This window comes from Copadichromis virginalis, linkage group LG3 (genome assembly GCF_057382275.1).
Source record: "Copadichromis virginalis isolate Kocher_CV1m ecotype Utaka linkage group LG3, C_Virginalis_male_GT1.1, whole genome shotgun sequence".
Taxonomy (NCBI): Eukaryota; Metazoa; Chordata; class Actinopteri; order Cichliformes; family Cichlidae; genus Copadichromis; species Copadichromis virginalis.
The window spans coordinates 29,633,643-29,647,109 of NC_140620.1; the positions used below are offsets into that span (position 1 = coordinate 29,633,643).

The 13,467-nt window shown below is 40.1% G+C and overlaps 1 protein-coding gene across 1 annotated transcript in view; it reads right to left on the reverse strand.

Annotated features, from left to right (window-relative positions):
* Positions 1-7,263: 7,263 nt before the first annotated feature.
* Positions 7,264-13,467, reverse strand: part of dachb (dachshund b) — a 117,142-nt gene continuing 110,938 nt past the window's right edge. The window contains exon 12 of the mRNA XM_085450606.1: positions 7,264-8,414. Within this exon, the coding sequence (XP_085306732.1) occupies positions 8,377-8,414 (38 nt within the window). The 3' untranslated portion in view covers positions 7,264-8,376. The remainder of the gene's footprint in view (positions 8,415-13,467) is intronic.

A 13,467-nucleotide genomic window follows, 5' to 3' on the forward strand; every position in this document is an offset into this window, starting at 1 on the left:
GCTGTCTGTGGCTAATGAGAAGCTGTCAGCACCAAGAGGACAGGACACACACACGCTAATAGTTACACAAAGAAACACACCTTATATTTACGCACGCACTGTAAGGCAGTCGCATAAACACACGCGGTGACTCAGTCACAGGCCTGAAAACAGTCTGTGTGCCTCAGTTTCTTTATCCCATCCTGCATTTTAGAGAAGACAGAATAAGCCAGGTGTCAGGTGGTGCCAATTAGGCAGCAACCAATGGCTTGGCTTGACTCTTTTTTTTTTCTTTTAAGTGATACAGCTGCCTCTTTCTGAACAGCTAACACTTTAATGTCCCTCCCATAATATTATCTGATTGGTTACATTCTGTAGATGGCCTATGAATACTGCTCTCTGTATTTATGAAAGACATAGCCACTGTAACATTCAGCACTGATGCACAAAGGCATGATTTTTTTTTTAAGCCCACAAACGAATTCTTTTCAAAGTTGGTGTCTACAAATGAAGCAATTCAGTTGTCATGGATCGCTTTGTTGCAGATGGTTGATTGGTAACAGGAATTCCAGGCTCTGCTAACCTTTTAATGTATTCATATGTCAGTCAGTGGTATAATATAATTGTTGTGGCTGGCTAACAAATAACAAAAATAAATCAGAATTAAACTTAAATGTTTTGTAATTTTTTACCTGAGTCACCTTAAATACTAACTTGTGTCCAATGTCAGTGCTGCTGCTTTTGCCACTGTTAGTCTTTGTTAGCTGCTGCTAGCCTGTGGTAGCTGCTCTTTATCCAATCTTACTAAAACTTTTGTTGAAGTGTAAATAATATCATCAGACTTGGGCAATTAGTGGATGAATTCTCATATGTGTGAATTTAATCGAGTTGTTTATCGGGTGGAATGTTCCTTTTTTGTGGGGGGAATTGGAGAGGAAAGAGAGAAAAACAAGCTCTACTATAGGTGGTCTGAAAAAACAGACTCATTAGAAACTTATCAATCACAACTTATTAGATGATGAGCCTCAAGTTTTTGTCAGTCCTGCCCCTCCTTGTCACAGCTGTTTTTTGTTTGTTTTTTTCAACCATGATGGCAATCATGGAAATGTGCATCTCGAGGATTCAAGACGGGCCTTCAGAAACCAGTGGACATGCCCATCTTCCATATACAGTTTATGCGATAGAGTTTTTAAGATTTTTGTTTTTCTTATTTATTATATATATATATATATCTGAAAAAAAAGATCCCAACTGCAATGACACATTTGGTCTCCAGTTGCTCTGCTGATATCTGTCCTATTAGGTTCTCTAATTATGGTAAAAAACAAACAAACAAATAAATAAGTGTCCGTCTTGTCTCGCTGGTCATACTGGCAGTGGTGTATGTGAAGCCTCCAGAGCTCCACCTACTGTAGGGCCTACGCCAAACAGCTCTCTGACCTTGACACACACCGTGAGATACTGCAGGTGGGTACAGCACAGCTAACACCACAATTTTACAATATTTTTTGACATGTCTGCTGTTTTCGGGTCTTAGACTTTTCGTTCCTATCTTAGCCGGTAATACCCCATGTGATCCTTCGCTTTTAGTTCAGTAATATATTTTTAAAAATTAGGAATCCTCACACAGTTTTTGATTTACATCATTTTATTTACATTTTCAGATCCGTGTGTGTGTGTGTGTGTGTGTGTGTGTGTGTGTGTGTCTGCTTGTATCAAATATCTAGTACATAGTTTCCACACACACACACACTGAGTTACCGTTTTGTTTCCTCTTTCATCTGCTAAACCTCATGTAGAAATTAACCACAGTTACACACACACACACACACACATACACACAGAGGCAGGTTGGACCCCAGGGTTCAGTTTGGGAGGAAACTCCCTTTCTAATTTTCCTCATAAAGGCCCTAATGAAGACTAATGATGGAGCAAGGTGTGTGTGTTTGTGTGTGTGTTTGTGTGTGTGTGTGTGTGTGTCTTAACAGCCTGGCTGCTCTGTCTGGGAATGTCTCTGTTCGCTCTCTTTTCCTTCCATCTCTCCATCATTTGAGTCGCCCTTTATTTCCCTTTGATGTATTTTCTTCTTCCTTTTACATTTTTCAGGTGGGCTGGAACATATAATTCAGGACTGATTAACCCGAACATTATTGTTAGTACTGGATTTGACTTATTGTTTTCTGTATACAGACACATACAGCACTGTGCAAAAGGCCCGAGGCTCCTTTCAGCTTTTTCACTCCCTTTCAGTCCAAGTTCTTGTAAGTGATCATTTTAAGAGGGATGTGTTTTTGTTTGTTAAAGCAGACTTTCAAGCTTTCATTCAAGATTAAAAAAGTCACCTAACTCACAGGCAAAGAACTGATTTTATATTGTATCTTTAGGCAAAAAAACAGATAATTTGTTCCCATTTCTGTATTTGAATCTATGAAAAAGGTCAAAAATAACACAGTTTGACAGACATAAAATAGTATTTTTGCACCAACAAAGTGATTCCCAAAGAACTGTTAACTGGAAACTTACAGAAGAGAAAGAGGAAGTGACAGGCCTAAAATAAAAATATCTATAGCATATACATGGTATCTAAACATCATGTCTGTAAGACAGAGAGAAAGAAATCCAGCAAAGAGCTGACACACGACCTGAGAGATGCATCAGGACCTTCAGTGGATCCATCTACTGACCACTGAAGCCTCATCAGAAATGCTCTCAGTGGAAGGGACAAAAGGCTGAGGTCTGATTGCACAAGAGCTGGCCTAAAGATCAGTGACAACAGGTCTGGTAGAGTTATTAATACAAATTTGGAATTCTTGGTTGAAATCATCATGAATATGTCCAGAGGAGGTCAGGAGAGGTGCAAGCGTGAGTGTCTACAGCCATGAGTGAAACACGGTGGAGGCTGTGTCATGGTTTGTGCTGCATTTCAGTCAATGCTGTTGGAGATCTTATCAAATCTGATGGAAACACGCCGTCTGTCGTGGTCTTCCTGTGTCTGCCATGCTCCTCTATCTGCGTCTGTGACCCCGCCCTTTTGTATTTCAGACTCGGCGTACTTTCGTGCTTCTGTCTTTCTTGCTAATGCACCTGAAAACTGTTTGCACTAATTTTGTGACTGTTTTATTTTTTCTGTAAGACTGGGCTGCATATGTACAGAATAATTATGTAACTTTTTTTTTTTGTATGAAACTCTGCTGTAGCTTTTATGCAACGTGATGAAATTTATTTCAGATATGTTAGAATAGTTGCAAAAATGTTCCTGTAGACTTGGTTTCAGTTAAAAATGCTTGATTGTGTTTAGTGTGTGTATTTACAGTTTAGCCATGATGTGGTTTCTTTTAAATGCACCACACAGTTTGCACTTTGACAGCATTTCTGCCAGCTGGAGCTATACTAGCCTGTTTGGAATAAAACAGAAGACTTGAGTCATTAGACTGAGCATCAGTGATGTTTTCAGGTTGATTTCTCCTTCAGAAAAATCAATAATTAACCTTTTTATGATGGGCCACTATCTTTTTCTTACCCATAATCCACCACTCTCTCTCCATCGTCTTGTTTTCCATCATCTTTTCACCTCCCTACACTCTCCGTCCATCATTTCATCTGCCTTTCTTTTACTGCTTCCTCCCCTCATTCTCTCAATCTTCCTTAATTTTCTCCCACGTCAACTCCCAGGTTCTTCAGTCTCTGTTTCCCCCGGCTGTCACCTTTTCATCCTTCCTTGTTGACTCCTTCGCTTTCCATCCATCCTTCTTCATCTCTGGCTGTTTTTCCTCACCGTCCATCGCTCTGTGTTTCTGCCTCCATTAGGAGGAAATGGAAAAAGTGACATCAGCTATTTGGTAAACGGAGAGAGATGGAGGGTGAGAGAAAGAGACAGAAGATGAAACAAAGGACAGAAGGGGCAGAAAAATGGAAAGCAAAGGTCAGAAGAGTGACAGTGGGAATGATTGTAAAAGAGAAAAGGAAAACAGAGAAGGAAAGAAAACAGAGGCAGGAATGAGAGGAGAATAAGAGACAAGCACAGGAAGAGAGCGAGAGAGATCCATTAAAGAGAGAGTGAGTGAGAGAGGGGAAAGCTTCACCTCATTAACCCCGTAATGCAGAGTAAATATACAGTCTAAATGGAACATAGACGACGTGTGTGTGTTTACTGTCAGCCCTCTGCGCTTGTGTGTGTGTGTGTATGGCCACAAAATACATTACCAGAATACCAAAGTGCCAATCTGTATTTGTATTATGTGGTTATCTGTGTGTGAGTATGTGAATATCTTCTGAAATACCAGAGTGTTTGTGTGAAAATGCCTCCTTATCCCGGATAGTTGTTCTTCTGTCCTCTGGAATCAGATGTCACCCAGGAGCTTTATCCTTGCATGTTTATGGCAAACACCTTAATCATTATTAATCACAGATTTACTGAACTGTTTGAAGAGTTTCATCTTACACAAATTTCTTTGTTTTATATTTAAAGTTCAAATTTCATATTAATAGAAGAGGTGGAAGGAGTAGTAGTAGGAGGAGGAGTAATGGTCCTCACAGGAAGTGATTTCTTTGTCATTTATCCCTTTGTTGGTCCCTAGTGGACATTCCGGTTTCCAGTTGCCTAAGTGCCAATCTATATTTACCACCCTGTAACATGTCAATCAATGTTATCCTTCACTGTCATTGGTATTCATGTCAGTCGTTCACTTAAAAGTTGATAAAAGGTTAACTCAAAACCTGCCCACCTCGCGTTGCCCGTGGTTATTATGTCTGTCATCGCTCTTAGAATGTCTTTGACGTTCTATGGTCTCTGCTCGTCTGGCTTCAAATCTGTGTGGATGCCCAGAACAGTGGGTGTTTTAGATGGTAAAGAGAAGGCCACAAGGCAAAGAGTCATAGCATAACTAACCAACACCTCAGTCGTGTGACCCCAGAAGCAGATCGGATGAGAGACGCTCAGACATCTGAAGACCAAAGCCAGCCTGTTCTCATGGCAAAACATGAAATGCTAATGAAACAGTAACCTATTTGCTCGTGAGCAAAACTCTTCCTGTTAGTCCTGACAATCTGCAGCACATAGTATGGTCTGGAGGCTTTTAAGAGGCAAAGCAGCACCATAGCAATAACAATAACCATGCTTGGTTTGTGGAAACTCTTGTATTTTCACCACTGACAAACAAACAAATGGTTCACACCTGCATTCTTTTTAATGGTGAGCAGGGGGTGATGGCTGTGGATGCATAAAGACTTCTTGTCCTGTAGAAGTCTATGGAAAAAAATAGCCCACTGCCCTACAGCTATAAACACAGAATCTCCATAAAAAATTAAGTCCATTTTTAAAATTTTGATTATCTTAAATTTGAGGAGGACTATTCAGGGTGTGCTCGCTGGCTGAGGACTTGTAATTACAACTTGTTAATTACACGTTAATTAACTTGTTAGTGAAACTTCATGTCCTATGTCTGACTTTAATACCATCTGTGATGATTTTTTTCCAAAATCTAACAAAGTATCATCATCAGTGGTGTGAAATCATCAGTGACACAAACAAACGGAAAGATTCAAGACAGACCCAAACAGGCAACCTTCAAAGATTTCTTCATTTTCAAATGGGCTAAAGCTGACGTAAACAGTGAGTGAGTGTAAAAATACTCCTCTGAAAAGGCCGGGTGTGCTTGATTTATAACAAGATAAAATGTTGTGGTGAAAATGAATACAAAAAGCAAAAAGTTGGATCATAATGATCAAATCTGTAATCAAGAATTGTATCTGTCGTTGGGCATTTCTGGCTCAACTCTTTCTCTCTCCTTGTCTTCAGACATTCACTTTTAATTATAAAACAAATCTTAGAAAGTTTCTCAACTTAATTTTGGTGAGTAAAATGGTATTATATCAGTCTGTTACACTGTTCAACTACTGGAACTTCTTCTTGTCTAAAAAAAACTAACCTTGCTAAAAAACTGCGACTGAAGCTTCAAAGAAAACATTGTGTGAGGTGTGTAGCTATCTACATGATTTATCCACACTCTAGGACAGAGTTCATTTTCTCAAGGGCCTACATTAGAAACATGGTGCGGCCCTCCACAATAGTCCCATGTGGACTGTTGTGGAGGGCCGCACAAACAACATAAGGAGATCAAATTAATATTAAGTAGAATTTAGTTGAGCTTACTAGTGCGGCCCAGTTTCTCATGTGCGCCCTCATGGGAAAATTAATTACTCACCTCTGTCCTGGAGTGCATAATAATGACCTACACAGCCGTTGTGACCTCACCCACTATTTTCTCCATGGGTGCCTAGGATGAAATCGTAATTGTTTTCATCTGAATTTAACTCCTAGTAATCAGACATGCTTGACGCAATGCCTTGCTGTTCGTTCATTACATCCAATTTAAAAATACTCAAGCCACCAGAAATACACTGAGCACAATTGCTTTGCGTAGTTTTTTCCCCCATGTCTGTAAAAAACATAGTGATAGAGCATTAAATTCTGTAAACACAAGGATAACTCGATACAAGAAAGTGTGGTGTCACAGTTCGTAGGACTTTACGGTTCAAAACTCTGCAGAGTGTTTAAATCGTATTAGCTTATGATGCCGTTCACATAAAGTCAGCAACGTACATGAACTCATGATGTAAAACACCAGGAGACAGCAGTCATTATAATACTGTATATTTGCAGTCAGCTCAAACCCAGAGAACAGTGACAGACTGAGAGATCATCAGGAGAAAAACATAATAAAACAAAAATCAAGAAAACGCTGAATGTCATTTCTATCTACACTTAATATCCCTTTAAGCCCACCCACCCTGGCCCAGCCCTCCCTCGTTCCTCCCGTACACTTTTCAAATAGTAATTCAACAAATAAACAAAACACGCAGTGGAATAAACAAAACTTCAACACAGTCTGCACTCTTAGTAGGTCAGAAAATCAGGAAGTGAACGCTTTCTGGTGTTTGATGTTGCAGGAGAGCGTCTTCACCTGCGGTACGTTTGATCACTGAAAAGTTCTCAAATCCAACAGAAAAGGAGCAAAACTGAATGAGTTATAGAAAGTTCATAAACCTTTTTTTTTCAGGGCAGTTAAAAATAATAATAATAACAACAACAATAATAATAAAATAAACTCCCCATCTTTAGTTTGACAAACAACAGAAACTGTACTAACACTTCCTGGTAACAGGAACGGGCATCAAAATGTGAAAAGGTCAAATGTAGAGGAAGAGAATTCGACATACTTTTAGTATAGTATGTGTCTAAAAATCACTCCATTGCAATAAAAAAACAGTTTTTGTTTTTTTGCATTTTGGTTTTTTTTTTTTTTTTTTTTTTTTTTTTTTAACTCTTGCATTGTTTCATAAACTGATTCCATAGGTTGTTTTAAGGGTGATAGAAAATACTTCATACATCGAAAAGCTGCATCCAACATTTTCAGAGTAATGTCTCCTTTACAGAGAGAGGGAGAGAGAAGACGTCGAAGAGGTAGACGGGAAAAAAACAAGTATGAAAGAGAGGAATTGGGCAGTGGGAATATACAGAAGGATGGGAGGGGTTTAATAAAAAGGATTTAAAAAAAATAAGAGGTAGAAATGAAATGAAGAGGTGGTGGGGAGTTCATAAGAGGGGGAAGAAAAGGGAGAGTTCAAGTTAAGGAGTGTATGGAGGTTAAAATAAGCCAAACAACAACACAAAAGTTTTCCCATGCATTCTTTTCAGTCCCTGTACGGAAAATAAAAATTAATGAAACACAAGACAGAAATAGCCTCCCAAGTTGTTTTCCTCTTTTCATCTTCAGTTTGTTCCTTCCTGATATTTTATACATGCCTCCCTTTTATTCATTTATTTATTTATTTGTGTGTTTTTTGTTTCTCTTGTCCAGCGACACACTTAGAGAGTGAGAGTTGAAACTTTTTAGCTCCTGCAAATCATCAACAGCCTTGGAATTTTTTCTTTTAACTGATTTTTCTAAATTATGTCCAACCATGTTGATTCTCATCTGTCCGAATTTGAGAGTATGTTGACGTCATCCAGCCCAGTCACATCTTGCTGCCTCTTTTTTTTTTTTTTTTTTTTTTCAAATCCTTGGGAATGACTTTCAGTTTTCAGTTTCGGAAACAAATGAGGAACAAGTTCTGCTGCAAGGACAGATAAAGAGGAATGAATGGAGTGAAGTTTGTCTAAAAAGAAGAAGAAGGAGAAAGAGAAGGTAGAGAGACAGGCCCCAAAGTACGTCCAGATAGGGAGTTTGTCTCTTAGTAGTCCCATTTTTATCATAGCAACGTCAAAAAAAGGTCGCTCTGCAGCAAAGATAGAGTCCCGCCTGGGGAGGTCATATCTGTGGTGATCCAGGCTGCCGTGGAAGTGGGCTGGTGGAGTTCTTCTGTGCAGGGCCGGGATTCTGGAGGCGGAGTCTCCCTCTAGAACATCATGGGAGTCTTCAGAAACGGCCGCGATTCTAGGCAAAAACATAAACATGTCATTTAAAAAAGAAAAAGAAAAAAAAGGTAGCACATGCAGCTAGCATAGCACTCAAAGATTCCTGAATCAACAATTATTAGAATTCATGGGTGCAATGGACTGGCGACCTGCCCAGGGTGTAACCCATGTGTCGTCCTTTGACTGCTGGGAAAGTCTCCAGGCCTGCCACAACCAAAATGTTTGGGAAAATGCTAGAACAGCAAATATCTTGGTAAAAGTATAAAACTGAGTGTGTGTGTGTGTGTGTGTGGGGGGGGGGGGGGGGGGGGGGGGATCCTTTGGCACAAAGTCAGAAAACTCTCAGCTTCCATCATATTTGACTGGTGATTCCAGCAATCCCTATATCCCAGTGATAATAAATTTAGATACTACCTTAAAATAACTGAAGAACTTGTTTCTTTGGTAAAACATTGATAAAGTTATGGAAGTGATTGTATCAAACTAGGCAACTATTTTATTTTTTTAATTATTTTCATTATCTATTTGTATCTTGTAACCCAGCCACAAGCCAGTGATGGTGCTGATCCCAAACCCAGATAAAAGGGGAAGGCTGCATCACAAAGGGGATCTGGCATAAAACCTATGCAAAACCAAACATGCAGATCATAAAGAAGAAGATCTATGTGCATCTTGTGTCTGTCTCCTTAGTAATGTTTCAGTCCTAGGTCAGCAGACTGCAAAAAGCCCAGGTTATACATTTAGATGGTAGAACAATAATTTGTTTGCCAGACCTTTAAAATGACATTAATGGAATAATTTAATGAGGAAAAAAACAGCTTCACACACAACTGGCAAAATATTAACCCCTTAACATCTACCAGGCCAAACACTTGGGGATAACGTTGGAGATAAGTTGCTCTTTAAGGTCAAAGTTATTTTCCAAAACTTGTTTTGGAAAATAACGAGTTCTTCTTCTTGACTAGAGTTCTTCTGCGATGAAATTTCCATTTAAGTCTGCCAAATGGGGGAAAAAATCCTTATAAAGGGGTAGATGTGAAGCTAAGGCCGCTGTTACACAGGCCTAGGGACCAGTCTGTGACCTCCTGGAAACCACCAGTCATTGGGGGGAAATGTGTATCCCCTGACACCAACCACCCACGTGAATGAAAGTTTCGATTTTTTTTGTTCACCAGTTGCTGAAGTCTGTGAGGATTCTTGGCTGTTATGGCATCACTTAGGGGTCTGTGTGACTTGGACGTAACCCATTTCCTAACTCTAAATGCATTGCTACAGAGCAGATGAATGCTAAAAGGTTAGCCAGTTTTAAATTGTAATGATGTTTTTTTACCTTCTTAATGCAATACCTTGAGCTAGTTTGTCTGACCGCCAAATGTGCCAATGGAGTGATTTTACATACTGCAAATCCGCCCGTCCAGCTACTGCAAAACTGCTCAAGGAGCTGAACATTCTTTACTGAGCAACAGGTAAGCTGTACAGTGTGTATATGATGCACTATGATCATGGTTCAAACATGGTTCTAGTAGATGCACCCATGGTATCAGCTTAAAAATCTTTCTCGAGTCATCATTTTCACAAGATTTTGAGAAAACTTGAGCTTGACTTGAACTCAAGGTCAATGAGGTTTGAACTCTTCTGTGATTTTCAGTAGATGCATCTATGCTATTAATTTGAAAATCCTCATTCTTGAGTTAGTGTGTTCACAATCTTGGTGATGCCAGCAGGGTGATGACAATAACAAAGACTGAACACTATAATTAACTAAAGGGAGGAGAGGCTAAGAACTGCTGACAATAAAGCTGGGAATCAACCTCAGTATGTAAATCATCAGCAGGTAAAAATGGGGAGCTGGTATGGCCAAAAACTTGTTTTTGTTGTTTTTATTTCCAGATTGAGAAATTGGCTAATATTAAGCTTGGGAACGACTGCACTAACCTAAAACAGAAATCCAGAAGGTGGTGACACATTATCCCTGCTTCTTTCCTTCCTCCGCTGTCATATTTATACTCCCTGAAGGCTAACTCAGTAAACATTTTCCTCCAAAAATTGGCCATATGAATTAAAATTTCCACTTGTAGCAACTAAAATTGAGCTAAAGTGTCTTTAAGCGCATTAAAAATGCAGAGTTTAAAGTCTAATGAGACGTTTGCACAGGAACTTCACCCTTTCTTTATGATCATTAAAGCAGGAAGTATTTTTTCTTCACTTGTTCTCCCTTTATGCCGTTTACGACAGAAATCTCGTCTCTCCAATTTTGCCAGGGTCGACTCTCCCTCCTCTCTTTTTTCTCTCCCTCTCATTTCACCTCCGTCGTTCTCCTTCCGCTCCCCGTAGTGCTGTTGCTGCACCCACCCACACAGGAGCACGTGCGCACACTAAAACCCCGAACACACGCATGCATACAACAGGAACACACACACGTGTGAAAACCTTCCTCTCCCTGCGGTGTCATTGTTTTCTGCGAACGTTGCAAAGTGTTTACATTTCTGCATAACAGCAACCATAAACCTGCCCTCCCTCCTCTTTCCACCCTGCACTTCTCTTTCTCCTGCCCTCTACTACCTTACTACTTTTTTTAAGCTCTTAGTCATCTTCCTGCCCTCTCGTTTTGTCCTCTGCTCATGATTCTTTGTTATTTGGATATGAAACAGACCCATGGTCTCTGTGTTGGACTTAAAAAAAAGAAACTTTCTTAAATTTTCTCTTTCATCTCGCGCTCGCCCCTCGTTTCCTCCTTCATATTCCCTGCCTTCCCTCCTTTTCATCCCTCTCATCTCCTGCCCTTCCCTATTTTTATCACTCCACAATCCACTCAAACCCCCTCCTCTCCTCCTCTTTCATCCCTCTATTCTACATGCATCCCCTCCTCCTCCTCACCTCCCCTCTGCTCCCTCCTGTCCTCTATCTGTTACTCTCATATTATTTTTATCCCGCCCCATTCTTCTCTCTGTCCTCTCCTGTCCTTTCTTTTTCTCCTTTAGGCAGCAGGTTTGGCCCGGTGCTTAAAAATTGTCCTGCAACTTAAAGAGTGGAGAGCCGCGCTGATCCCCTCCGACAGTGCTGTCCTTAAAACTCGAACCTGTAACTTCTTCCAGTTAAAATATCAAAAACTTTCACATCAGCTTGCTTTTCTATGGCTGCGCTCATTTTTCCACTGTCCACTGGAACTAATCTGTTTTATTTTTGACCTGTTATTTATTCTTTGTTTGGTGGAAATTTTGAAAATGTCAATTCCAGGCTCCCACAGTTCCAGGAAATCTCTATAAATGTCTTGTTTTGTGCATCTAGCGGTCCAAAAGACAAAAAAACAGACAAAGCAGCAGAGCCTCACGTTTGAGCAGCTGCACCCAGAGCGTAATTTGAGATTTTGCCTGAATATTGAACTTATGTGTAAAGATTCTGCATAAGGAAGTGCAAAATTATTGGCCCCGCAGGCAAATTCATACCAAACGAGCCTAGATTCGCCTGCATTTGTGGCCCACAAGGGCAAAAGCAGGCATTTGTTTTTTATGTACGGTATCATTGAAGTAAAGGGCTTTTTTGAAAGTATAATAGTGTTTGGTAAATTCGATGTCCATCCATTCGTACATCCATCCAGCTTCTGACACTTATCTGGGTCTGGGTCCAGAACAAGCCCAGACCACACTCGCCCCACCTTCTCCTGCTCATGTGGGGAAACACATGAGCATGTCTGCACCAGCTGAGAAACAGGTCTACCCCGGGGCCTCCTCCCAGTAGGACATTCCTGAAACACTACTTTGTTTTGGTCACACACACACACACCCAACTGACAACTACCCTAAAATGTGTATTCTTGGAGGTTGCTGGTAGTCACTATATGAAATTGGTTGCAAAGAAGTAAACTGTGTTGCGCAACCTCTTTGTGACTTTGGCTTCAAACTAAAAGTTGTGCGTTATTCGATGCAACAGTCTCCATTCTATTACCCATTTTTCCCAGTTTTGCTCCCACTCAGCGAGTGTTTGCAGACGTGATCTATCGAAGCGACAATCTGCTTCCAACCAAAGCAATCTTAAGGAGACTTTTGGTAAGCACTCCCTTGGTGACCGATTTTATCTATCAACACTCAGCAAATGCCAACATCCTCAGAGGTTGTCGGGGGGTTGCCAACCAGTCTCTAGGCCTGCGTGACTGAGACCTTAGGTAGCACTTTACTCACTGTTCATTTATTTAGATTACAGACCACTTAAGAATGTAAATAATGTAAGAGTATATACATTCACAATAGCAAATGTAAGTTCAAAGTCATACGTGATGTATTACTGTTTGACTGAACTGTGTGTGTCTAGGAAGAGCACAAGAGGCCCACGGTCAGGAAAATCAGTCCATGTTCCAGGGATATTTGTGGGTCATGGAGTTGGAGACCCAACGGCCAGGCACTCATTCCTGGTAGACTACTTTGAAGTCCACGGCACAGGTCTCAGTTTGCAGAGTCACGAAAAAACAGTTAGGACGTCCGCACAGACCCTCAAGCTCATTTTCTGATGATCAAATTTACATTTAGTTATTATTAATAAAATTAACGCAGCTTAAGTCTTTCCCCCATAAAGTATAAAATGTGTATTTAATGCCACATGATGATCCTCCCTGTACCCTTAATGACAAGTATGTATTTTGAGTTTTAGACTGTTGGGTGGAACCAAATGAAACCTTAGGCCAACGACATCGTGCTGGGCAAAAATGCTTTCCAATATTTTCCTCGAGGAAAGAAAAAACAAATAATCAACAAAAATACATCTGTAATAAAAGTAATTGTTACTTGAAGCCCTTAATGAATTGTCTAGTACTTAATCATTCTTACAAAATAGCACCAAATGTGTCCATCGCATTTTTCCCAAAGCCCAAATCAACAAATCACTTGTTTTGTTCACGAAACGCCCAAATATTCAGTTCAGTGTCAAAGAAGACAAAAGAAAACCAGGAAGCTGTGAATTACTGGCTGTTTCTGCTCCAAACATTCATTTACAGACTAAGAATAACTCGCTTTTTAGCACTCGGGTTTCCTTTTTCTTCTCTGATGTTTTATTACTGATTTCTTTTCTTCAAATTATTA